Raw genomic sequence first — 26,271 nt, forward strand, 5'->3', positions numbered from 1 at the left:
CCGTAAATGAGAAATCACAAGGCATAATACTGCTAATTATAATTTTGACTAAGTAGTAGACGTCAAATATCCCTTTATTTTGCAAGGGAAGTGTGGTATAAACTTAGTGTCGTGGTCTCAGGATGCTCTGGAATCTATTAGTCATCCTAGTTTCTTCCTGTTCGACAAAAATCGCGCGACGCGTTTTTAGCTGTCCTGATGTTGCCTACCTAAACTAACTTGTCGTAACCACGCCACCAAGGCATAAACCGATATAAGCCATCTTCACGATAGGCACCAGCTTCTGTCCTGCAAAATGAGCGACGATGCGGACTCCCCTCCCGATAGGGAAATGAAGGTAGAGTATTGTTATCCACAAGTTGTGTTGACAGATTAGCATGCAGAAGCTACTGCGTCAGTTCATCCGCTATGGTTTTTGCTAGCTTAGCTAGTTAGCAAGCTGGTCAAGTTGAGGTTTCGGTTCAGCTAACTCTATACTTCTTAGTAATAACTTAACAATATTGTTAACCTTGACTAAAATAAAAGTGAAGAATTTCAGTAACAGTTTAAAATAACCACAAGAAAAGGTGATAGGAGCAACTTAAACCAACTAGATTTTTAGCCAGCTACACATGCTAGCAGGCAGCAGTGAGCATGATAATGTGAACTACATAGTTGAATATTTACATGCTACGTTATTAAATAGCGATTTGAAATAAAATCAGTTGATACATGTTGTATTTTTTTATTTTAAATTGAATAGTTGTTGTGTGGTTGGCTACTGTTATTTGACTGCATGCGAAATTTTGTGTTATATTTATTGTTGTGCTTTGCAGCTCAGGTCAAAAATAATACTTGCAAGCCACCATAAAGTAACTGCCTTTGTTTGTGTGCTTAGGATTTCCAGTTTCGTCAGATGAAGAAAGTACAAGTTTTTGAGCCTGCTGAAGATTTGCCAAAAGACAGATCAAGTCTGCTCACCATCTCAAACAAATACGGCTTAACATTTGTTGGGCTTGACAGAACTTTTAAAGTATACTTGACTCAAGATATTCTGGCTGCTGATAAAGCTGACTGCAGTGCCTACGACATAGGTAAGAACACAACTGCACATACTTGAATCAATTATAGCTGGATTGCTACTTAATTAGAGGTTATAATTCCTCAGTTTCTTTCCGTGGGGCATCATTCATGATGTGGTCAAAGTCTAAGCCTAGGATGCTTCATACAGACAAGACTTTTGCTGCTGGATCTAAACTGGATTTGCGAGTTTAACTCGCTTGGCTTTTATCTTCATTGTTCAAGTTCAATTAGTTTTTTTTAGACAATGGCTACAGCATTGCATTGATCGACACATCATTACGGGCCACATTGCCATCTGTGGTTAGTAGATGTAATGTCTTAGATAGAAGTCACACTGCAGAAATATATTGTCTGGGTATCTTTGGTAAGTGGTAGTCTTATAAACTCTCATTGCCAAATATACAACTACCATTTATTTTGCACTATCAAAGATATCCCTACGATTCTTTCACATCAGTCATCTTTCGTCTGGAACAGCAGTAAATCCCACAGTGGCAGGCAGCGGCGCCGGCCTTTTCTTACTATTAACTCAAACCATCCTGTGTTCTGTAGTGAAAGACACCCCAACACTGGCTGAGGTGACTGTGGAGCTGACCCTGCACCACTTGGCCCTCAGTTGTGATGAAGTAACTTTGTCGGTATGTGGCGTGACTGCGGAGGGGGGTTTGTCCCTGACATTCTATGACGTCCGCACCTTCATGAACAAGGTAACTACTTTTAGTCCATGTGCTTCATGTGCCATTGTTTTTATTATTAGATGTGCTCCATACTTTTTTCAGGTTCCGCCAGGGTCAGCGAAACAAACCAATGTGATCATGTACGGTGTTGCTTTAGCTCTCTTGAATTTATTCATTTAAAGTTCTTTTTAACTGGGGCGATGCATTAATAAAATGTTGCATTACAAAATGCAGCCATTCCAATGTATATTGAACTTCTAGCGGCAGTTAGTTGGCAGACATTTCCTCTGATTAGAGCAGAAAGACTAATAAAGCAATGACAGCACCAGGCAAGAACATAAAGACGTGCAATTGAAGAAAAACTATTTATCATCTGTGTTCTGTGTAAACAAGTCAATCTTAGTCTTTTCAGGCTTGGCTTCGTTTCAGCCATCATTGCAACAGAGAGCAAACTGACTCAAATAAACAAAAGTTGGCCTATTCGGGAATAAAAAGATAACGATTTGGTCAAAAACAAATTAGTTAGATTCGTGGATGCAGCTTCTTTCATTTTTATTTTTAACTTTATAGATATTTGCTTGCGTGCAACCTTCAGGTAAAGTATCATAAGGTAGAGCATTAAAACATTTTTTTTTCAGAAATGAGGGCAAAATTCTTGCATTCTCAAATACTAATATGAAGGTAATTACTTTCTTATACCAAAGCATATATGTCAGCTGTCAAATCCTATTATATCAGATAGGTATTTATTCATTTATTGATTTTTCTTCTCAGGCAAGACCACAGAAGTTGCCATTTGCGTCCCTGCAGCCAGCTGTGCCCCCTGACACTTTAGTGCTGGACCTGAAATGGAACCCTGTGCAGACGTCCATGTTGGCTGCCTGTCTTTCTGACGGCAGTATGATGATTCTGGAAGTCACAGACGCTGTCAAAATCCAGGCCCAGCTACCTGCTGCAAGTGGCATCACCTGCAGTGAGTGCGCCTCGTAACACGGTTTGTTGATTGACGTGCTCCGTGTCTCAGGTGTGGCTCAGCTGTACTTTGCTTACTCTGCACAACACAGTTTGTTGGAGTCCAAAAGGAAAGCAGGTCGCTGCGGGAAAAATGAATGCCACAGTTAGTCAGTATACACCAGTAAGTGGACCTTATACACTAGGATGAAGAGTAAGATTGTTGCTGGTCTCGACAAAAAACTACAGTTGATTTGTGTCCTCTGTTCAAAAGGCACTGGAAGAAAAGAAGGTCATCCCATGTCCACACTTCTACTCCTTTGAAGACCCTGTCAAAGGTAAGATGGCCTTTGCTGTAACTATCAGAATACATTAGAAATGATTTGCGTTCCCGCGGTAATGACTGTGTTCTCTTGCAGCTCTCGATGTGCTCTGGCTGAGAACGTATGTGTTTGCAGTGGTCTATGCTTCTGCAGATGGGTCACTGGAGACCTCTCCTCAGTTAGTCTTGATTTCCCTCCCTGTGAGTATGGCGAGCGTCTTTGGTCCGCGTGACTCATCTAATCGCATGTGGATTTTTGTCAGGTAGCACTGCAGCAGTCTCCAGCACACCAAAGCCGAAGTGAAGAAAGAAACGCAGCACTTGGTTCTCTGCCAGGTTCTGTGTCGTAGCTTTGAACAGCAGATTGGCTCCGCATTGTGGGGTTATTAAATTTCTTTAGTGCAGTCGAGTGCTTCTACTTGATGTGCTGCCTTTTGCTTGTTTTGTCTGAGTAGATGCTTCATGGAAGCAATCACAGAGCCATTTAAGGATTTTGTTTGTTTGTTTCAGGGCTACCGTGCACGTGCACTTGTTTTTGTAAATTGAGACATTCCAAGTTGAATTCTTTTGCAGAAAAAAGATGAGAAAGTGGAGACAAAGTATCTGAACTTTGGTGACAGCGTGTACGGCAACTGCACTGAGCGACAACACCACTATTTCCTAAGTCACATCGAGGACTGGTGAGAATGAACAGAATATAGGCATGAGATAAAGTTTGTCCTTTTATTAGTTCAAAATGATGCAGCTCGTTCAATCTTAAACGTGTTGAATCGATGTAAGACTTTGCCTCCCCTCATTGGTTCTTTCATCCAGGGACCTTGTGTTTGCGGCATCAGCAGCGAGTATCGAGGTCAGCGTCATTGCCAGACAAGACGACAAGGTATTTAATTTGGACAAAAGCCTTAAATGTTTTGTGTGTATTTTACTGAGTTTTCAATCTAGATAAAAATGGAAGGTTTTGTATGGATTTCAATGGAAGTGCTTCTTTGCATCAAATGTCAAGGAGAGCTTAGAAACCTAAAGTCCAATACTGAACACCATCTGCTGATGGCATTGGTTCATCTTGTGGACAAAACTAATAATATCTCAGTTCTTCATAGTGTTCTGATAATGTGGGGTTTGCTTTGGTAAAAGCTGCTGCCAATTAACTGCTGATGGTTACTTTTGTCTGATAACGTTCTAATTAATGTTCAAATTGTATGAAAATGTTCAAAATAAAGTATTATTGAGTTGGTAACTGTAATGTGGGAAGAAACATGGCCCGTGATAACCACGTCGTCCCTTTTTTAGATGTGGGAGCTTTGGATCTTAGAAGATGCAAGTCGGGCCGAGCTTCCAGTGACGGAGACGAACGAAGACACTCTGCCGCTCGGCTTAGCCATAGACTACACCAGCCAGCAGGAGATCCTCATCAGTAAGGATGCTTTTGCTTTAATTGCACTCCTTTCACCTGCCTGAGTAGAGGTTTGGTTACCCTTCAGCAAAACCAGACATCGGGAGTGGTTGTCGGTTTGTCTCATATCGGTCTGTCGGGTATCCGCAAGTAGTTCTATTTTTAGTACTATTAGCGTTATCATTATTTTGATTATTATTGTCAATTTTTAATTATATTTTATTCTCTCTTATAAATAATCTCCTGTATTAACAGAGATGTGCAACGCACCCTCATTGCACCGCTCATCTGTTACACACACGCTTTTAAGGCTTTCACTGTAATGTTTCTGATTGGTTCTATATCTTGTCACTTCTTTTCCATCTTTACATATATATAATATATATATATATATATTTTAGGGATGTGCGGGACTAATTGATTAGTCGGAACGGCGCACTCGTTTATTAAACCATCTTCAGGAGAAAAAAGACCAGGTGGAGAAACAACGAAAAACGACTGGTTTTGTCGTAGCTGAACGCTTGTGTGGCAGCAAGCGACTGGAACTGGAATAATTGCTTTGGTGACTGATGTCAGTTTAATGATGACGTCACGACTAATCGAGTTGAATTGGCCTCATTGGTCGACCTAAAAAAAAAAAGACTTAACGTGCCCATCCTTAATACTCGCACACACATGTATCACTAAAAAGACTATTTCGAAACAACGGGGGGGGGGGGGGGGGGGGGGGGGGGCAGGCAGGCAGTGCTGTGAACAAAACTGCCATGGATTTCTGGTGCTGAGTCTGCAGCAGAAAATATGTGTGAAACAGAAGTAGATGGAGCTGTATATGCTTATTTTTATGCGAAGTTTGCATCAAACAAGAGCTGCTGCATCACTTGAGCAAAAGCACAAGAGGCCCACATGAGTGTCCTTTTTGCTGCTCAGATCCTGCAAATATTGACCGTCTGCGTTTGACTCACAGCGCTGAGCTGCTGTACCATCACTTAAAAAGCACACGGTGATGCTCCCTTATTCAGGGCTCATCACATAGTCCTCATTCAGCAAGCCCTTTGCCACCAGACAAAAGTTCTCTTAATTTTCTGTCATATATGAGTTCAGTTTCATTTTAGGTCCTCTCTTGTTCTGTGTTTGATTCACTCATTGTTTCGGCTTCAAAATGTTTTGTGTTGAGCCCTCCTCTATTGATCAGACGATGCTCGGATCCATCAGTTTGCTTTGTGCACACAGCATCCACTGCAGTGCTGTATTGCAGCATGTGTAAAGAATAGTGATAAGCTACCGTCTCAATGCACTGTTCTATCTTAACGGGCTCCGTCTGCCAGACATTCACGTACAGCTGCTGTTGCTGTCTCGTCACATCTCTTCTCATTCACTCCCGAGAACTCCCTCCTCATTAGAAAAGAAACAAAGCAGAAAACCCTGCAATTTGAACAACATGTCGACATAATTGCAGTCTGATCAAAACTTTGATGCTGCGTGAGGCGTTAGGTAGGAAACGCAGAGGGAGGGGTAATGACAAAGTTATCTGTGCAGGGAAAAAAAAGCACTCATTAAAATGGCTCAGACAATGTAGAGGACCCTAACAAACACCAAAGCCCAGACAATCCTGTTGCAGAATGCTGATGAGGTTTACTGTGTGCCTCTCTCTGTCACCCTGTGTTTGCTTGCTATCCAAATAGCTTTTTATACTTTACTTTCATAAAAGAAAAACGTTAGCTGCATCAAGTGGTACCTTTTTCCCTTTTTCCCCCCTTTTTTTTCCCACTCTTACTTGAGTGAGTAGTAAATGTCTATATAGTGTATGTATTTTTGCGTGTTGCTGCTTGTGCTTTCTGTTGGTAAAGCGTTGAATACTGTAATGGACTTACACATGGAAGACATATAGACTCAAGATATAAGATGGTAGAGAGGAGGAGCAGCAATTGTCGTTATTCCCTGACTGTTGCCCGTTCTTTTCTGCTGTTGCTGAGAAGGACGAGTGCAAACTCCGAGGAGCACATCTTTAATTTAGGCCGGTGAATTGTGGCGTCTTATCATTCGAATGCTGGTTTGGACTCGGATTTGGTTTGTCGCCCGTATTTCGCTGCAAGATTTTTGGAAAGTGCTGGAAAGTGGGTGTGAGGAGCAGAAAAGGTTTGAGGGTTTGGCAAGAAGAGGGAAGGCAGTGGGCTGTGTTTTGCCAAATTAGGCATCTTAAGATTGTTTTTCAACCTTGACGACAGAGTGCCTTTTGAAACTGAGCAGAAAGCCCCGCTGTGAATGAGATGGATACATTGCTGACATGCTCTCTGTGCACAAATGTTCTCAGAATTTTCATGCTCCAACAGGCAAACAGCACTTTGTGCTCATAAACAGAGTTAATATAGTGTGCAGAGGACCCTTGCTCCTCATCTCTCTCATATATAGCTGTATTTGTTGGAAGCACAGTGCCGAGCAGAATGCCAAATGATTTCTCTCAAGAGTCTGTAACTGTCTGCTGTAGATTGGATCTTAATTAATAGACTCTTTTTGTAGAGCTTCTCGCCAGAGAGCTAAATAGATTCCTCCTGACTTTGATCTGTAAAGTGCTGCAAAATAAGGGAAAATTAGAAATTAAATTGCGATGGAATGTGTATGTTTTTTTTTTTAATTTAGGAAAGTTTAATTTAGGAAGTTATTTAGTATCTTTTGTAAAAATCAGAGGCAACATATTTGAAGTGTTGCGCCACACAAAGTCTAGAATCTGAATAAACGTCGAGCTAATCTGTAACCCTTTCTTTTGGCCTTCATATAGCTGATGAGAAGACGCTGCCTCCAGCACCCGTAATGCTAATTCTATCTACAGAGGGATTACTCTGCCCGTTCGCTCTGCTCAACCTAAATCCTGGGGTTAAGCAGCTCGTCTCGCCCTCCACTACCCTGGCCTTGGAAGGGGAGAGACTGCCCAAAGCAGGTAAGGATGCCAGTAAACCGGACAGATGGGAGACCTGACCGATGATTTTAGAACGATTCACACCGGCCTATTGGAGAGATTCTATTCCCCGGTGCAGTGCTATCAAACACTGACAAAAGATATCGACGCATTTGATGTGTCACCAATTTGTTTCAGACGGACACTTAAGTGCAAATGTGATATTTTCACCATAAGATTGGATCAAAAAAAAGTTGCGAGTAGCGTTTTTAGAGTGATGACTCAAACATTTTTGTCTTTCTAGGTTTGTAGAATTGGCAGCCTCGATTTGTATGCAAAATCCATCCATTTTCTACACTTAATCCAACTCAGGGTCACAGGGGGGCTGGAGCCTATCCCGGCTGTCACTGGGGAGGCGGGTACACCCTGTACAGGTCGTCAGTGCATCACAGGGCCTCACATAGACAAACGAGACGAACAAACAACCTCACACTCACTTCTCAGGCCACCAATCACTAATCCACATGTTTTTGAACTATTGAAGGAAGCCGGAGTACCTGAAGAGAACCCAAACACACTCTTGCTATGAGGCGACGGTGCTAACCACACTACACTGTGATGAAATCTACTAACAGTGAATTATTTTTTTCTCTTCTCAGGTTCTTTTTCAACCCAACCAGCCAAAATTGCAGCCTCGGTTCCATCTGCCCCACTAGCATTCCCAAACATAGGTTTAGCCTCAGCAGCAGCAGCAGCTGCTTCCTCTACTGTCCCTTTCAGCGTCGTTCCTACAGCTCCCGTGTCGTCATCCTCATCAAGCTTCTCTTTTTCAATCCCAACTACCTGCTCGGCCACCTCAGCGCCTCCGGCTTTCTCCCTGGGAGGATCTGCTCCTTTTGGCTCAGGATCCTCGAGCTTTTCTTTTGCCTCCAAACCTCCCTCCGACACTCTTTCTGCGTCGTCAGCGTTTTCTGTGAGCGCACCCTTCATCAAACCCCCGGCTCCAGTTCCAACCCCTCAGAGCCTTGCCACTGCCTCGCCACTTACAGTCAAGCAAAATCTGAACGAGAGGTACTAAAATATTAGATATTCTCACTGAGATTTTGTGGATTTTATACATCTGAGTGCAAATGAATACAAATCATTTAGCTGTTTCTCAAGGTTTTCAGCTGTGGAGTCTCCAGCACCAGCTTTCCCCCCTAATTCCCTGCTGCCCAAATCTGTTGTTTCCAGTTCCACTGGTTTGATTGTCCCTCCACCATCAGCCACGAAGCCAGCAGCAGTATTAGGTAATCAGTTGTGCCACTTGTTTGCACGTCTTTGCTATTATCAGGTTATTATTGGAAGCTTTGATAACTTAATTTTAATGTTTGTTTGCTGTTTGTCAACCCCAGGGCGCCCAGTTCAGACCAGCACACTTCCCACAGTTGTCCAGAAACCTATTCCTCCGGCCCGCGTTCAAACTCCACAGGTAATTTTACCATTCATACGTTTCTTTCAAGGACATAGTTAATAGCTCCTCCAGAAAGGCGTTGTTTGTGTTTGACTGAATTCGAAGAGTAAAGTAGAAAATGGAAGCAAAGCAGTAGAAAACTGGCTTGACAAAACTAAATGGTAGTAAATTAGCTAAGTTGTTTCTAATTTGGAAATATGCATTTACTGGAAGAAATATTCAGCAGTCTAACAAGTATAATAAATTAATCTTTTTTTAACAATAAGTATTCTTCTGCTGGAAAATACATAAAAAAAAGAGACACCAGTTATTAACAGTTCTTCACACCTACGACAAAGCTTTTATTTGTCACCGCCGTTCTCAGGAGTGCTAACAAGCTGTTTGCATTTTTGGGCCACTCCTCTTCTGCAGCATTCTGTGTCTTTAGGGTTGGAAAACTTCCATGCCTGTCTTGGCTGTATGATCTGGATTGTTTCCTCCTCTTTACTCCAATTAGAAAAGAAATCTCTGTGGGTCTCCTCTGACAAAATTCTATTTGCATTGGCAACCGTTGATTAGCTATTTTGCTTGTTTCCCAGCTTGCGACATCTCATTACGGTGAAGCTCCCTGGCCTCAAATGTACTGTATGGGCAGTCTACCCGATACCTGCCATCCAACCCCATTCTTCTCCCTCTTGTCCCAGAAAGGGACTCTGCTATTATGTCCTTATCTTTCAGTGTTCATCGCCTAGTCGCCTGTGAGCCTGACTCTAACAACCGCTTACAATGTGCAGTTTATTGTAAATGAAACCCCCCCCCCCCCCCGTTTTCACACCTCATACTCTTTTCTCATTCTAAAAAATAAATTGTTCTAATAGAAAGGTTCGGTGCTCAGTTTTTCAGCAGAATGTCTGGTGTTTTCCTCCGGAGACTAAACATTGATCCTCTCTTTTTAATGAAGCCTTTAGCTATGACAAGGTTGCTCGAACCTGTAAGTTAAGAACAGCCAAAACAAAACAAAGAAACCCCAGCGAAGTACATCCCCACCACGATGCTTGAGCATCAGAGTGGTGTCTTTATTGGACCTTCCGTCAGGACTATGATCTGAAACACAGCCTAAGTGGTCAGTTATCAGAAAGCCACGTGAACCGTCCACCGCAAAATACTAATGAACAGGGGGGGTTCAAAATCCAGGAAGATTTGAAATGACTTGGTTGTGATTGATTTATCATCTCTTAATGCAGGATGCGAGTAGCATAAAGGCACTGGAGAAACAGCTGCAGCAAAAGAAAGACTCTGATCCCATTATGGCTGGTATTTTGGAAGAGGTAAGAAAGTTTTTAAGTCATTTCTGGTGTGTTATGCATTGGTTACCTTTTTTTTATTATTTGTACGGCATGAGCCATGAAACCAACTGTTACTGACGCTGTTTTATGTGGTGACCAACGTTAAAGCATGTTAGATGCTGCAGGTGTACCAAGGGGAAGTTTTTTGTCTTTTTAAAGGGAAATATACCTCAGTCGCAGTGTTGCAGCCTACTTTCACTGAAAATGAGCTTACGGCTGGGAGAAAAGTCACTAGATGACATCACATGCCTGTCGAGACAAATATAAGTTAAAAGACAGTAGCCTTGCTGAGATATTGGCAAAATTTATGTGTGCAGTCATCACTCAGACAGAAAGTTAGAAGGGGGAACACCCCACAGCTGCCATCAGACCACAGGATGTGTGCTCATTTGCATCACATTTATATCTCAGTCAGGTACTGTGTGTTCGTCCGATTGTTCTGCTGCTCTTCTCTGCCACTCACTCAGCACAAAAAAAAAGAAATATTCTGTCAGTTTGACCAACACAAGCCTCTTAAAATGCAATTTAACGGCTGAAATGGTAAGAAATGGAGCCAGGCGCTCACACCCAGATAATGTAGCTGGAGATCGTATCACTCCTGCCTGTGTACACTCGGCTGAATTGAAATGGGCTCCACAAACTTCCTTCTGTTTGCATCTTTCTTTGTAAAAACCATCACTTATAAATGTATATCGATGCGGCGTAAAATCCAAACAAAGCTGCTGTCATTCACGTTTCTTTTGTCAAACGGATTGTGAGAAACTGTGCTTGAAAAGCGGCCCGTTAACACTGCGCATCCACTTGCCGTAGCTTAAAGCTTTTACAATAAAATCGATGCGATTTTTATAACGGCGCCATCTTACGCAATCAAAATTCCAGTAGCCTGAAGATGTCTGGAGCTCCTTTGAGCTTTTTCTTGCAGCATAATTCAGTTTCACCTCCCGTGCATCTAAATGAATGGCCAGGTCGAGCTGAAACCTTAGCGTGACTGAACTGTACATGTAACTGAGCTAATAGTAGACTTTTTTTTTTTTTACAAACACATTCCTTAAGATTTAGTACTTTGAACGTGCAAAGGATCGTAAATCCAAAACTTATTGGTACTTAGTAATAAGTCGCATTCATTATTTGTGAATAAACAGGCTTCATGTCTCACTAACAGTGTTCAGATGTTTCCTGAATTCCGTTTGTAATTGTTTGATGATCATGCATGTCTGTGGCTGGCCATCAGATCGCACACTTCCAGAAGGAGCTGGATGACCTTAAGGCACGGAGTGCAAAAGCTGACTTTAAAATTGGCAATAATGAAGAAATGAGGGAGTTGAGAAAAGAGTCTGAGGACCTCCATATTTTCACCCTGGAGATCAAGGAAAGCACAGAGGTAAGGCCGTTTTCTTTTCTTTTTTTCTTCTAAGAACCAAAGTGTTTGGGGACAGCTCAGGCCAACCGGAATCCATCAAGTGTGGAAAACTCACCAGTTAGGACCAACTCCCACAGCTGCCTCTTACCCAGAATACAATTATCTGGGAACGAAAAGAAAAAATCACTGTTAGTCTACAATGGTATGATGGTGGATTCTTGTGACACGGGGAGACATTAAATACATCTTCAGTGTTCATTTCTATTATTTTGGATTGCATTTTACTGTATTTTACTTCTCTCTTTAAGTGCTCAATGTTGAAAAGTTGGCCCAAAACAGTCATTTAGACAGTGCTGACTATTGAATTCAAAGTATATGCTTAAAGCCTGTTATTTTTAGTCCCAAAGCCGTAGTTAAAGAAAATCGCTACAGTGTCGAGTACAAAAATGGCAAAAATATCACTTGCTGCATCAACCTTTCCAGGATTACATTCATATACAGTGACTTGGCTGACAAATCCTTTCAGACCTTTCCTCAAGCTTTCCCTTTTCTTTTTTTTTCCCCCCTTTATGATCTGAAGTCTCTTCATGGAGACATTGGCACACTAAAAACCGCCTTATTGGAGGGCTTTGCTGGGGCAGAAGAAGCCAAGATCCAGAGTGAGCTGAGCAAAGACAAAAATTACAGACAGTTGTTGTACAAAAGACCTCTGGATCCACGCAGCGAGGAACAACTGAAGGTGAGAAAAGGATATACAAACGGCCCGAGCTTTTGTTTGCAGATGAATCATTTAAATGAGCCACTTCCGGGTTCAGAGCATCTTCGTGAATTCTTTCTCAGGAGATTCGCAGGCTCTACCAGTACGTTACATTTGCTGTGGAGGACGTTAATGATGTCTTGGATGTGGAATGGGAGAAACATCTGGAGAAGAAGAAGAAGCAGAGGTGAGTGGATATGATTACATCATCCTGCCTGCAATTCAAGTATGTGGCAGGAAGAATAATGTGTATTGGATGTCATTCACGAGGGAATTATGTCTTCTTCGCAGACACATGGTTGTGCCTGGACGTGAGGGTCTGTTCAATACGCTTTCCAACAACCTGTACATCATCAACCAGCAGAAGAACAGATTGAATCAGCTGGTGCAGGAACTCACATCACTGCGACTCTACAGCAAAACCTCCACCCCTATGATAAAACCAAGTAGTGCAACAGCTACAACGGCTGGGTAGGCCCTGACAAAGATGACACTGGAGTGGAGAGTTGTGAAAATCTCAGGGAAATGTTCATTTTTGAGTTTAGAGATTTGGAGTTTGAAATGAGAATGAAGAAGCTGTGTATAAGGTTTAGAAAGACATGTTTTTTAGAAGTTCTGGGTCATAGTTTTTAACTGCAGTTTAAGGGGACAGCAGTTCAGGACAAATTGAAGGGGAACTGATAGAGCTGAACATATTACTTGTTTTCTTTGTACCGAAAAAGAAACGCTACAATGAATTAATTGAATAAATAGATAAGATCAGAAGTTTTCCTCAGGGGAGTAATTATTAGATGTCTCTAAATAACTTGTGCAGAAGCCTGTTGAGTATGTGGATTGTTCCCATGACTCCATTTTCTTCCATCAGATAAGACCGCAGTGTTTGCATCTCTTAGAAAAAGGTCCTTCTGAAAGATTTTGTCTCTTCTCTCCATTAGTTTGGAAAGTGAGCTGGAGAGTTTAAAGGATGCGCTCATGAAAGCCAGGCTGGATACTACTTCTCCACAGATGAAAGCCAAATCTCCAGGTATTTCACTTTAGGTATTTATGACCCGAAACGAGGAAAAACAACATTTTTGGTATTCTAACTCCAGATATTTCTGCAGCAGTCAAGTTATCGCCAGCTAAACACTCCCAGCTGCGCAACTTCCTCTCAAAGGGACAGATGCCTCCTGTGCGCTCCACTGCACCGGGTACGATGAATTTCTGGTTGCATCAAACTTTCAAATGGGTCTTAGCTTTGCTATATATGCTCAAATGATATTGAAGGATCTCTCAGTAAATGAAGTTCACAAGAGTTGACTGTCTATTAAAGTAAAGAGTTGATATGTCAAGCCTGAGAAATGAGTCTAAAAGAAAGTACCTCTTTTTTTTTTTTTTTGACCTCACAGTAAGATGTTGGCAATTTAGATCTATTTATTTTGTTTTCTTCCAGCCAACCTGTCTCGTTCAGCCTTCCTTTCACCTAAATATTATGAGGACCTTGATGATGTGAGCTCAACATCCTCCCTTTCCCAGTCCCTGGAGCCTCACCCGCCTTCCTTGGACCTGGAAGAAGAGGAACTGCAGCCGCTACAGCCCCCACCCATGACTGCAGTGGCCCCGATATTATCCACTCCCCGACACCCCACAGTCGTGAGAACCCCTTCTATCCAGCCAGGCTTTGGAGCCATCCAGTCCACCCCACTTCCAAAAATTCACTCGGTACCGAGCATGGGCTTCGGACTCAGCCCTATTGCCAGCCCTGGTAAGTAAATCATCCCAAATACTCATATGGAGATAATAAAAGGCTAACTGAGGTAGCACACTGTTCCAAAGCGATGAAATCTCAAAATCCTTCATATTTTTCACATCAAGTAAAAATGCAGCTTCAGAACTCTTAAAAAAAAAAAAAAAAACCTGCTTTCTTTTACAAATGTTGCATTTTAGTTCCAACCAATAAGATCAACCTCAGTGGGGCTGATAGCACTGCTCTTGCCACAAAGACGGTAAAGCATGGAGCTCCACCAACAGAGAGAGCCATTCCTGTCACCATCTCTGCCCAGCAGGCTGCAGCCACCGCTGCTCTGCGCAGACAGATGGCCAATCAGAAGTCAGGTAGGAAGACTGTGCAACACACCTCTAAAAAAAAAAAAAAAAAAATGATACTTATTTTTGAACGGTCATAAATATGTGCCTGCTCAATTCAGCCGTACTGTGTGTATTGGAAGGATCTTCTTCTGTAACACACTGCTATACCCCTTATCAGTCACCAGGGGGAGACATAGACTTTGAAACTTGAGAATCTGAACCTAACAGCTTTGAGTGTAAACACATTATCACATCTGACAATAACTTTCTAAGCTCCTCTAGTGTAGCTCCACCAAAGCTGAAATCACCACTTAATCACTCAGTTCAGTTCAATACCTGTTTCTTGTGTATTCTTTGTAAATGTCCACAGTCACTTTGTGAACTGCTCTCACATGTTTATATATATGTTTTTGTATTCTAGCTGCTGTGAGTACCTCATTGACAGAGTCCACACTGAAGACTGTTCCCCAGGTGGTCAATGTTCAGGAGTTCAAGGACAAAGGGCCACCTGTGCCAGTTTCTTCCATCATCAGGTAAAAACTGAAAGAACGTACAGACTACATGCAGTGTAATCTCTTTCAAGAGTTGACCGTTTCTACTTTCAAGTTCTGCTTGGTCTCAGTGGAGGGATTCAAATCTTTTGGGTTTTAGTTGACTGCTGCAAATAGTTGAGCTCAACGAATGCGTTGCAAACACAGACAGTGTTCAAAATTCTGCTTTTTCTTTTTCTTTCTGTCTTTATTGAATCAATGGATTGGCCTGGTCTGCTCTCCTGTAGGTCTGTTGTGCTGCAATTAGAAATGTAGTTGAGAAAATATTAAAGAGATGATATTATGTAATGAATACAATGTTGGGAAAAAGATAAATATGTATCTGTATTCTCATTACTACAGTTGAAAATTCTGTTTTTGTTAATCTAATATATTGCAGGGTGTAAATAGTAAATTGCTGAGGTATCGTTTACTCCAGCAAAGCAGCATGAAGCGATTTATTTAAATTTTTTTTTATTTATTTATTTATTTTTTTAAAGATTGTCATTTTACAGTTGAGCGACGTGAGTCATCATGTGAGAATCAACGTACATTTTTAAGCTCAGCTTCACAACAAATGTAATATAGTGTGGAGTCCAGGCCAAACGATGTAATGAGGGCCATTCACAGGGCTTAGAACTCCACCAAAGCCCATTGGTGATCTATTTTAATGACATTGATCAGGATGTGCATCAAGATTTAATGGGTTCTTTCCTTACCCACACTCCACTCTACTAAATTCTATGACAAGTTGCATGGAGGGAATAATGCCTGCTTGCAATACAAGTAGATGGATGAATAGTAGGTTTTGCCTCTTGTTTTTATCAGCCGACTGAGGATTTCTTAAGCAAACCATCAATGACAGAGTCACTGCACTGCGCCCCCTGTGGCAGAGAAAGGCTATTACACCACTACTGATGTGTGTCCAGGCTCACAGAGATCAATGCCCATCTGTATTCGCTGACTGGTGCACACTTTCAACAAGAACATATCTCCGTGTGCTGGAGGAATCAAAACATGTTTCTTACAAAGCCAATTTCTGTTGTCCATACATGGCATGGATGTCCAGCTTATTTTTCGAACACGAACACTAAATTTCACACGATACAGCTTAGTAAAGTATTTGTGTGAATACATTCTGCTCTCCCTGTCTGTTGACTCTCCCCCAGCTCCTCAGTGCCAGATCCCACAGCTCAGGCATTCGCAGCAGTTTCTACCAACCAAGTTAAACGAGTGAGTACAAGCTATCCGACCCTCCCAAAGCTGCCAGTCATCTTTTCATATATTTCTGTGTTGTTGTCACTCGGGTAACTCTTTTTAAACCTTAAAAAAAAAAGCATCTTCTCCCATCTAAAGCGTTTGTATTTTTGTACTTAAGATTTTCTTGGTGCTGGGTAATATAATTTATAAATTATAATTTAATTTAGAGAATTGATTAGCTCGTATCATCCTTTTAATGCACCGGGTACATGAAAATGTGCCTGCTTTACATTTGAGCAGAATACTGGGTTTAGATTAAAGTTACATTAGTAAAGTCTTTGAAGATTGACCACAAACAAACACTTCAGTGTACATTTAGCAGCTTCCATTCTTAACAACTCAAAGTCAAGCATGTGCAGTGTTATTGCACCCCAATTTTTTTTCGTAACTTTAAAGAACCTTCAACGTGCGACAATCCACAGATTGCTGACAGTTTGGCATCTGAAGACCGAGCATTAACTGCATGGGTGAGAAATGTCTCGGGTTCCTCTCGTGTTGATGCCACAAACTGCAGTTGGCTGAGAGGGCAACTCCTCACACAAATCTTGTTCTTGTGCAGGTCCAAGTTCACTTTTAAAGGGACTGAGCCAGATATGCTGATCACCAAATGCATGTGTGCACATTCACTCTTGTTTCTTTTTCTCTTACTCTGCGTGCTTGGTGTGTGTAAAATAGCATCAGAATAAATTTAAGAATATCGGTAACTGTTTGTGTTCTTCTATAAGGTGCCGACTTAATCTATAACAGTATTGCAACCATTCTCTGCAGAATACAACCCCAAGTATCCAAAAGATGAGCGGTGAAAGTACATCCATCCCACAGGCAGGTTTTGTGTTTGGTAAGTATTTTTGGATGTAGCGTTTGTGCATATCCAGTACCAGCAAAAAAGTTTCAGCTCTTCTCCTCATTCAAAATGAATGAGAAAAGATGGGTCCAACCTTTGCCTGGTACTGTGCAGGTTACCTCTTTTCCAATGCTATGATCTGAGTAAACATGAGTAAAAATTGCAATTGAGTGCATTGCCATGATAGGTAGAGGTCTGTAAAAGCTTTCAAACTTTTTGTCCTCAGGGCAGCCGCCCAAAGCAGATGTTTCTGTGGTTCCTGCGAGCTCAGTGGAGCAAAACACCAGCAAGGGTTTCTCCTTTGCATCAGGGTGAGTTAACTTGAAGTATTCGAAGATCACCTACTATTTGTATTGTAGAGAAAACAGTATGGTTTGGATTTGATCTGTCATAAAGATATAGAGCAATAAATGATGAATCCTATTTGTTGGGATCTTCCAAGTCTTTAAACATTACATCATCTAAAGGGTTTTTGGTGCAGGCTTATTGACTTTTCCATTATCATGGTAACAACTGAAGCAGGTATGGATGGAAAGGAACAAGAAGTTACAACACTGTATGCTGTCATATGCCAAATAATCTAGCAGTCGAAAAACATTTTTAAAACGACACCCTCCAGATGTTTTCTATTCCACTTTGAAATATGTCACATTAGTTACTAAAGATTGTGTCATTGTTTTCATTGTGACTTTACCGGTTACTTTTTAGGGGCTTCAGTTTTTCATCAGTCACACCAGGAGCTGGAATGTCACAAGGTAAAAACAGTACAATACTGTGTTATCAAGACAGTCCCTGGATGCTTGTACAGGCTTGCATATATTCAGCTGTTTTCTCTACATGTCTCTACAGTCAAGGATGTGAATAAATTCTCCTTTGGTGGAAATGGCAAGGCATTGTTTGGCCAGGCTGGAGAGGAGCCATTCTCACTGACCCCTAAGTCCACCTCCCCAGCGCTTGGCACTGGGTCTCCCACTTTGGCTCCAAACGCATCGGGAGAAGCAGCCAAACCCACCTCCGCCACGACGGCTTTCAGGACAGAGCCGCAGCCTCCAAAGACGATTGGAGGAGAAACGCTGGGCAGTTTTTCTGGACTACGTGTGGGCCACGGAGAAGAAGCTAAGGATTCCTCCGCAAAACCTGCAAATGCGTTTACCTTTGGCGACAGTGGACTTGGCATGGGCAAGGGACCGCCACAGTTCAGCTTTGGTGCAGCTCTTCAAAAGTCTGCAGAAGATTCTACGACTGCAGACTTGTCCAAGGTGGCAGCATCAGGCAGTTTGTTCAAGCCCCCTGAATCAATCAAGCCAGCTTTCTCTGCCCCCTTATCCAGCTCAGGTGCTTCAGCTTTGCCTACATCTTTCAGTAGTCTTCTTTCAGCCTCTTCAGAGTCACCAGAGGAACCAAAAGCTCCCCCACAACCTTCAGAACCGACACCACCACCTGAAAAAGACCCACCTATCACTGAGCCTGCTGTAGAGAGCAGCAGTCTTCCTGTAGCACCTGTCCCCACAGTGGATGCAGCCACCACAGAGACTGCAGCAACCACATCAACACCCGCAGCACCAATGCCTGCGCTTCCTTTGGCCACAGCTGCGCCTATGCCTGACCCTCCTTCCAGCATCACTGCACAGGCCGAAGCAACCCCCCCAGGACAAGCCAGTTTACCTTCCGCACTAGAAGCCACCCCAGACTCCTCAACCACCGCTGCTCCTGTGTCTTCTTCAACTGTTGCCACGGTCACACCTGTCTCCCAGGTAGCCCCAGCAGCATTCCAGGTGCCCTCTGCTGAAAAACCGGGCTCCATTTTTACCCAGTCCACTCCTTCAATAACAGACAGCAGTTCTGTTGCAGCCACGCCAGTTGTGAACACAGCTGCCCCAGCAGCCACCACTACCACCCCTGTAGTTGTTAACAGTGCACCAGCTACTACTGCTAACACTGTGTTTGGGCAACCTGCTGCCCCTCCTGCGTCCTCAGCCCCAGCGTCCACAGGATTTAGCTCGTCAGGGTTTGGCACGTCAGCCGGAGCTGGTTTTGGCAAATCCATGTTTGGTACTGTGAGTGGCTTTGGTCAGCCTGCCAGCAACAGTGGAACAGCTAGTGGCTTTTCTTTCGCCCAATCCACGTTTGGGGCAAGTTCAAATAGTGCGACTCCTGGAGGAGGTGGAGGTCTGTTTGGTTCCTCTACTGCTAACAGCGCAAGTTCTTTCTCTTTTGGCACGAGCAGCGCCAACACAGCCAGCAGCACCGGCTCAGGGCTGTTTGGACAAAATACAACCCCAGCATTTGGTCAGAGCTCTGGATTTGGGCAAGGATCTGTGTTTGGAAGTAACACTACCACCTCCTCGTCTTCAGGATTTAGCTTTGGACAGCCATCAGGTGAGTGAGAGCTGGGACTTACGAAGTTAATTAGTTTTTTTCTATACTCTATATAGTTATGTGCCATAGTCTATGTAATTATTCAGCATAATCATCCTAAAGTAGCATCTTTTTATAGATGAGAAAAGCTAAAATGTAGGCCTCTCAAATTAGTGGGATCATCACTGGTTGGAGATTCATGGCCGCGAGTCAAATCTGACAAAGTCACATCTGAAGAAAACGCAATCTGACAACCTATGAGTGACACTGTTATGTCTGTAAGGGCACTGCGCGTGTTGGGGTGACTGAGGCCAGATGTGGCACTGTTTCAAAGGGCATAGTCTCACAATTGAGAGGACGCCGGTTTTATTTCTGGTTACCATGAGTGGGTGAGAGGGAGCTGTCCCAAACATTCTCTAAATTCCCAAAGCAGTCCGGTAATGTATGCGTCCATGTGGACAGCTGATGTCGGCGGATTAACTCAGCAGTTTGACGCTGCATGTTCCTGTCTACAGACTTAATGGGGGGGGGTCAAAGTTTCCAGTGTCAGCTTGTTCTGTCGTGTGACATGGGGGGAAGAATGGGAAGCAATGTAAATGAATGATATATCTCAACAGTTTTTTTTTTTTTTTTGTTTCCTTCAATCACAGGCTTTGGCTGCTCTCCTGCCAACCCTGTGTTTGGCCAACAGTCCACCACAGGGAGCGTATTTGGACAGGTATCATTCATTGTTTGATTGATAGAACAACCTGTAAATGTAATTTTCTTGAAATTGTAATGAAATTCTTCTTTTTTCACGCGTCTCGTTTCTGTACCAGCAGCAGCCTTCAACCGGTGGGAGTCTGTTTGGTTCAAGTTCAGCCAATACAGCAGGCTCATCGTCAGGAGGGTTCTTCAGTGGTCTGGGAGGCAAACCAAGTGAGGATGCAGCCAACAAGAACCCATTTGGCACAGCTGTCTCCACTGGAGGGTTTGGGCAGCCCTCTCAGACCGGTATGCTCACATATGCTCAAAAAATCTCTTTAAACCAGCAACGACACCAAGAACAGTCCCTTGTTTAACTCCTCTTGAAATTTACATCCATCTGCCTTTGTCCTCTCTAGGTACCAGTAGTCTTTTTGGGAATAGCGGTGCCAAGGCCTTCAGTTTTGGTCAGTCCTCCTTTGGAGAGCAAAAGACCAGCGGGACCTTCAGCACTGGTGGTGGAAGCGTAGCATCCCAGGGCTTTGGCTCCTTCTCTTCGCCAACAAAACCAGGTAGACGGCGCCGTCTCCCATCCTTACATCTCATTTTTTGCTGTTTTTACCCACTTACATGTACTTAGTTGTACCTTACTCTGAATTTTATAAGGAAAAATCTATCATGCAGACTTTTTCACTCTCGACCTGTTACCATACGTTATTCCTACTTCCTTTAGGGTAGTTATAAATTTAGTTAATTAGAGCAGCGCAAGTGATCAAGCAGTAGAAAAGGTTGCGTTATTAGCTAATTAAAGAATGTTATAATTAATGCATAGACTTATTCATCTTATAATGGCTTCTATAGTGACTGTTAGCACAGAGGCTGTAAAAGGCTAATAGTTTAGTAGTGGCATAAAGATAGAAATAGGCAGTTAAATCATTGTAACAAATAGTCATCTATTAAAATGTCATAATCGTGACATCCCGAGGTGTCTCATGAGACACTTAAGGAAAAGAAAAGTCACTCATTTTATATCTGGCCCTCTAAATTTGCTATGTGGTACCTTGTGAGTAAGTGTGCCTTATGTGTGTTGTTTTTTGCTGCCAAGATGATCATTTTGATTGTGCTCCTACGAATCTACTTAGAATAGGACTGACTCTGACATGTTTGGCAGTCCTTACTACGTTACAGTAGTTATTTGCGTCAGTCAGGCTATTATAGCACATGCAACAGCTGTTCCTGTTGCAGTTCTGCGTTTTGCTGAAGTAGAATAGTAAAAATGAGTTTGTTTTCTTTCTTCCTTCACATGATTTAGATTGCCACTTATATTCTGGCATATATTCAAGCTCTTAAATTCAGAGTAAGTGCACTTGAACGAGGAGCACACCTGCAACGTAAAAACTAACTTAATGCCTCTCCAAATGCACAGTATACGTTGATCGTAAAGTGAGCTTCTTCCGTGGAATTTGAGTTTTTGCTTCCATCCGAGCGATCGCTCGGTTCCACTGGGGTATACTGGTACCACTCAGCACACTGATGCCCTATCGCTGGCTTTTGCAAGGGGAATGTAATCTTGTTACATTAGCGCAATCAATTATTTACTGGGGCATGCTGCTGGCCGGGCTGTAATTTCAGCACGCTCTTTCTCTCCTGCCACTCAGAGGCTTGGAACTGGTGTGAAGTATTCATCCTGTCTGTAAGCTGTCACAGCGCGCCGTTCCAAAGTTATGTCCTCGACACCGCGGGGCCCAACGCACACAACTGTTATATCCATGCAAATAAAACAAACAATATCTTGTTGAAATATGGTTAAAATGCTCACTGTTTTGCACCTGTTTATTTGGAGAGTTAATGTCGCACTGTTTGTGTCGGTTCAGGCTCAGACTCCATGTGGACTGTGTGTTGAATCTATGAAGATACTTCATCTTCGTTCCTTTTGCAGGTGGTTTTGGCAGTGCTCCGGTGTTTGGGAGTCCCCCTTCTTTCGGTGGTTCCCCAGCATTTGGTTCTACGGCATCGTTCGGTCCCAGCCCTTCTTTCAGCAACCCCATGACTTCCTCAACTAGTAAGGTGTTTGGAGAGGGAACAGCAGCTTCCAATATGGGAGGATTTGGGTGAGAATATTTACTTCAATATCACTACAATATCCAAGGTGGTCCGGTGCATTTCATAGTTACAGTTAGCATTTAAAACCGGGCTGTTTGTGCAGAACAACAGGATGTCTGCAGCGTGGAGCAAATGTTTTCACTGATAATGTTAATATTGGCATAAGTTCACCACTTGTGAGGCTACAGCAGTGCTGTTGAATCCTCTGTCTCTGCAGAGGAAGAGGAAGATGCATGTAGATGGACTGGAAAGAGTTTTTAAAATGGGTTTAAAATTTGACGGATTTCTGAACTTAAGGAGCATGTGTTGCAGTGTTTATGGCCGCGCCATCATTTGTGTGTCGGACTAAACAAACCAGCAGCATTGCAGCTCGCGCACTCTCCCTCCCATCACCGTTGTTTTATTTTAATTTGATCAGCATCACTGTCAGTTCTGTTGCAACTTCCAGCACTGTGTTTGTGAGCATGCTGCTCCAGCAGTTTGATCTCATATATGTTCATTTCTCTCCTCTTTCTTCCTCTTCTCAGGAGGTTGCAGTTTGATCAGAAAACAGGGGGCACATGGTTTAATATAACATATTTCTCAGTACTGAATAATTGTATTTTATTGAGATTGCACTCAAGTTGATTATTTGTACGATAATGGACTGGCATTTTTACTGCTGTATATATTAGACAGATTGGGAAATTCTTCACAGCTCCCTGGAAGTCCAACTCAAATGTGTTTTGTTTTTTCTTAAACAGCCGGAAATGGAGTGTTTAATCTTCTCATCCCTCTCGTCAGTTCTGCTCTAATGATTCTCTCGGCTTTGTGTGTTTTGATAGCAGTAAGAATGGCTATGGGCCTAAAACTATGGATCTCTGTGCTGGAGTAGATTATTCTCCTCAGATTATCTCAGTCCGTGATCATGCTGCCTGCAGATTAAACTGACCTGCTCTCTCTATCTCTCTCACTGCTTATACTTTTTTTATTTTTCTCTCTCTCTCTCTCTCTCTCTCTCTCTCCTGAGAGTCAGAGGGGAGGGGGAGGGGGTCCTGTTGAAAGGATTAAATCCGGCTTAAATACCAACCTCTCAATCCCACATCAGACAAACTCAATCTAACGTATTCTATCCTGATGATATGTTTAGTTGGATCTGGCTAAAGAGGGGCATCATCTTTTGCTCTTGGCTCTTGTTCTTTTACTCTGTATAGATGTCTGATTTAAACATGGCACTCAGCATTGTGACTTCATGTTTTTGTGCGAGTATTCTCATCAGTTTGGCTCACTGTATCTATTTGTTTTACCTTTTAGTTTTACCATGGCACACCCTCTGTATCTGCCTCTGTTTTCAGGTTTGCCTCCCCCCCTAGCGCCCCCTCCTTTGGCGCTCTCGCCAGTCAGAATCCTCCGTCCTTCGGGAGCTTGGCCCAGCAGGGCACTGGATTTGGAAGTCAGCCCAGCAGCTTCTCAGGCTTTGGGCAACAGCCACAAACGGGAGGTGAGACAACTACTTAAGTTGCATTTGTTTTTGTCCCCTCATCATCTTCACTTGCCAACAAGAGTCAGATATTGTATGTAGCAATACACAGGAAGTGACGGCCAGTAAGTCGCTCTCCCTCCATCGGTGTCGTTTTTATATTAAACCACGTTTAGTTTATGTCTCTAAAGCTCTCTGAAAGCTTTAGAGACACGTAGACATCAATAAGTAAAGAATTTTTCTCACAGCAGAAATGGCCTTTGTGTTTCGACCAAACTTCCATCAATTTTCCCTCAGCATTCCTACAGCATTCCAGCTGTGTTTGCAGAGATGATGGGCACGCATGCTTGATCCCACTTAGTTGGCTTGTCATCGTTTATTTCTCTCTTGCTTGTCTCCGTAACTCGTCCGGTCATCGTTTGACTTTCCTCAGCAGCCGTCTGTGGCTCTGTCGTATGCATAATGTACGTCACACCATCCGCTTCCCTCCCACAGCAGACAACTCACGTCTGTGAGTTTCAGGTTTGAGACCTCTGTCACGCCTGTGGTTTATCATATTTCGACAGGCGTGTAATTGCGCGTTTTTATTGCTGCTCTCATCCTGTTTGTCATGTGTCTTGATTTTGCAGGATTCTCCGGAAACACCTTTGGATCTGCAAACCAGTAAGTGTGATCAATACGTCTGGTTTTGATTCGGTGTTTTTAGTGTGAACTGATGAGTAGACGGAGCCACATTTCTGTACATCGATAGCTCATTTTTGCTTTAAACTCTACTGAAGCTCACAGCTTTTCTTCCACAACAGAGCTCCCTACAGAACCGTTCTGATTTAATATACCACATAATCTCACCTCATTTTTGTCCTCCTCTTCATCTTGTCTTTCCCAGCTCCACTATTTGACTGAACTAATATACAGTGAGTGTTCTCTCTTTTTTTTTTTTTTTTTCTCGTCCTGTACTTTTAATAAAGTCATAATAAGGAAAAAATAAAAAATGACACAATAAATACTGTTCAGTCACTAAGTAAATGTACCTTCAGGTGTGTGGAGGTGTGGCTCATCGGTTCTCCCCCCTTCAAGTCCTTTGATTTGCATTCCCATCCTAATGCAGCTACTTTTCCCGTCTCCCATCCATCAGTACCACTGTCTCCTTTTATTTCTGGTCTTTTTCTAACGCCGCCTCTCCCTCTATTTGCTGCTATGTGTCACATGGCAGCCAGTGTTCCCCGGGGTGTGTTCCAGTCAAATGCGCTCTTCAGTGTGCGGGAGCGTGTGGAGACGAGGCTTAACCTATTGGACATGTTCACATGTTGTTATTAATTCCTCTCTCGCTCTTATGAGCTTTTTTTTTTTTTTGGTGTGTGTGTGTGTGTGTGTGTTCTGCCCCATTTAGACTTTTCATACAGTAACCTGTACATGCTCTGTCGACTGCTGCCGCATCTGAATAGCGACAAATACGCCAAACAAGAAATTTGACTTCAAACACTGGGGAACAAATTATCTGTAATACGACAAAACCAAATTAGCAATCATCTGAAATTCTAAAGGTTTGTGATTTGATATTGATTTGATTGAAGTGATTGCTGGTAATTAGTTACTGAATAAGATGACTTAAGATTGGTTTTATTGACCATTCTCCTCATATGAAGGCTTTTCTTAGACTTAAAATGATGATAGTCTCCATCCAGGTGAGCGTTTTGACGCTCATCTAATATTCTGCATATATACTAATGCATCTGGATCACACGACCATTTTGTGTACACTGTACATGCGCATGTTTTTTGACACTAAGTGCAAAAGGAGGATCTCTGTTGCAGTTGTAGTTGCACTGGCTGCTGAGGCTCAGTCAGGACGCTGTTTCAAAAAGCCTCCGTTTTTCTGCCTGTCCATCGTTTTCAATCACTCTGAACTAGACAAATAAACAAAAAGTCATGTTGTTGTTTGTTTTTTTGTTGTTTTTTCCCCCCAAAATGTGTGTGTCCAGTCGAGCCCTAACACTAACAATACTACTGCTGTTGTTTTGTTTTTTTTCAAGCATCGAACTCTCATTAATGTCTCTCTTTCTGCTCTTCTGTCTTTTTCCAGATCAAGTACTCAGTCGTTTGCCGGCTGGAGAAGCTAGTTTTAATAAACCTCCTTGAGCTTCTATAAATGCCACAGTGACAGTTCTGCCTGCATCGAGCCCTTCTCCTTCATTTAGTGCCACATCATGAGAAAAGTGGAACAATAAGTTGCATAAGGGTTGAAATGGTAAATGTTAAAAGTCATTTACAGGCATTTTCTTGACAAAAACAAAACAAAAAAAAATTCACTGTGCATTTCACGAAATGTATATAAATATATACTTTCTTGATTTGCAAGAATGATTATTTTCATGTGATCTTAGGACATAATAGATTAAAGTACTTTTAACTGCGAGTTGCCACGGTGACATAGAACATAGAAACTTCAGCTTTCGTTTGTTGCAAAAGTAGTTTCTGCTCTTGCAAATTACAGGGATTTACAAACGCTTTCAAGTTTTACTCTAAAAATGTCTCTTATTTGATGCAGTTTTATCGGAAGCAAATGTTCCCATTGGGCTTCTGTGCTCAGGTTCAGCCCAGCTCACCTTCAGTAGAGAAACTGTATGCCACAATTTGTTGAAATGAAACAAAACCATCGTTTTCACTTCTGATGCAAAGAATTGTCTTTTCCAAATGATCTTTTGCCACAAGGCCTTCCTTTGATGTACATTTTTACATGACAATGTAGAAATAAATGATATTTCTCAAATTA

At 42.4% G+C, this 26,271-nt stretch overlaps 1 protein-coding gene across 8 annotated transcripts; it reads left to right on the top strand.

Annotated features, from left to right (window-relative positions):
- Window positions 1-149: 149 nt before the first annotated feature.
- On the top strand, window positions 150-26,271 carry nup214 (nucleoporin 214). Of its 8 annotated transcripts, XM_072372689.1 has the most exons (37): window positions 150-337; window positions 878-1,073; window positions 1,615-1,769; window positions 2,514-2,712; window positions 2,804-2,874; window positions 2,965-3,028; window positions 3,110-3,213; window positions 3,586-3,692; window positions 3,826-3,892; window positions 4,303-4,426; window positions 7,182-7,340; window positions 7,958-8,369; window positions 8,448-8,587; window positions 8,693-8,769; window positions 9,975-10,058; window positions 11,308-11,457; window positions 12,017-12,175; window positions 12,277-12,380; window positions 12,485-12,664; window positions 13,129-13,217; window positions 13,297-13,383; window positions 13,626-13,937; window positions 14,120-14,287; window positions 14,682-14,793; window positions 15,960-16,023; window positions 16,819-16,888; window positions 17,121-17,205; window positions 17,603-17,649; window positions 17,744-19,273; window positions 19,903-19,970; window positions 20,071-20,245; window positions 20,356-20,508; window positions 21,876-22,047; window positions 23,374-23,519; window positions 24,128-24,161; window positions 24,385-24,412; window positions 25,582-26,271. In XM_072372689.1, the coding sequence occupies exons 1-36, from the start codon at window positions 296-298 to the stop codon at window positions 24,395-24,397; spliced, it is 5,919 nt and encodes a 1,972-aa protein (XP_072228790.1). In that variant the 5' UTR covers window positions 150-295; the 3' UTR covers window positions 24,398-24,412; window positions 25,582-26,271. The 8 variants fall into 8 exon arrangements, with proteins under 8 accessions (XP_072228790.1, XP_072228785.1, XP_072228786.1 ...); XM_072372684.1 differs by lacking the exon at window positions 24,385-24,412; XM_072372685.1 differs by lacking the exon at window positions 24,385-24,412 and having other exon boundaries at window positions 20,074-20,245.

Source organism: Leuresthes tenuis, unplaced genomic scaffold, assembly GCF_036924035.1.
Source record: "Leuresthes tenuis unplaced genomic scaffold, fLeuTen1.0.hap1 SCAF_19, whole genome shotgun sequence".
Taxonomy (NCBI): domain Eukaryota; kingdom Metazoa; phylum Chordata; class Actinopteri; order Atheriniformes; family Atherinopsidae; genus Leuresthes; species Leuresthes tenuis.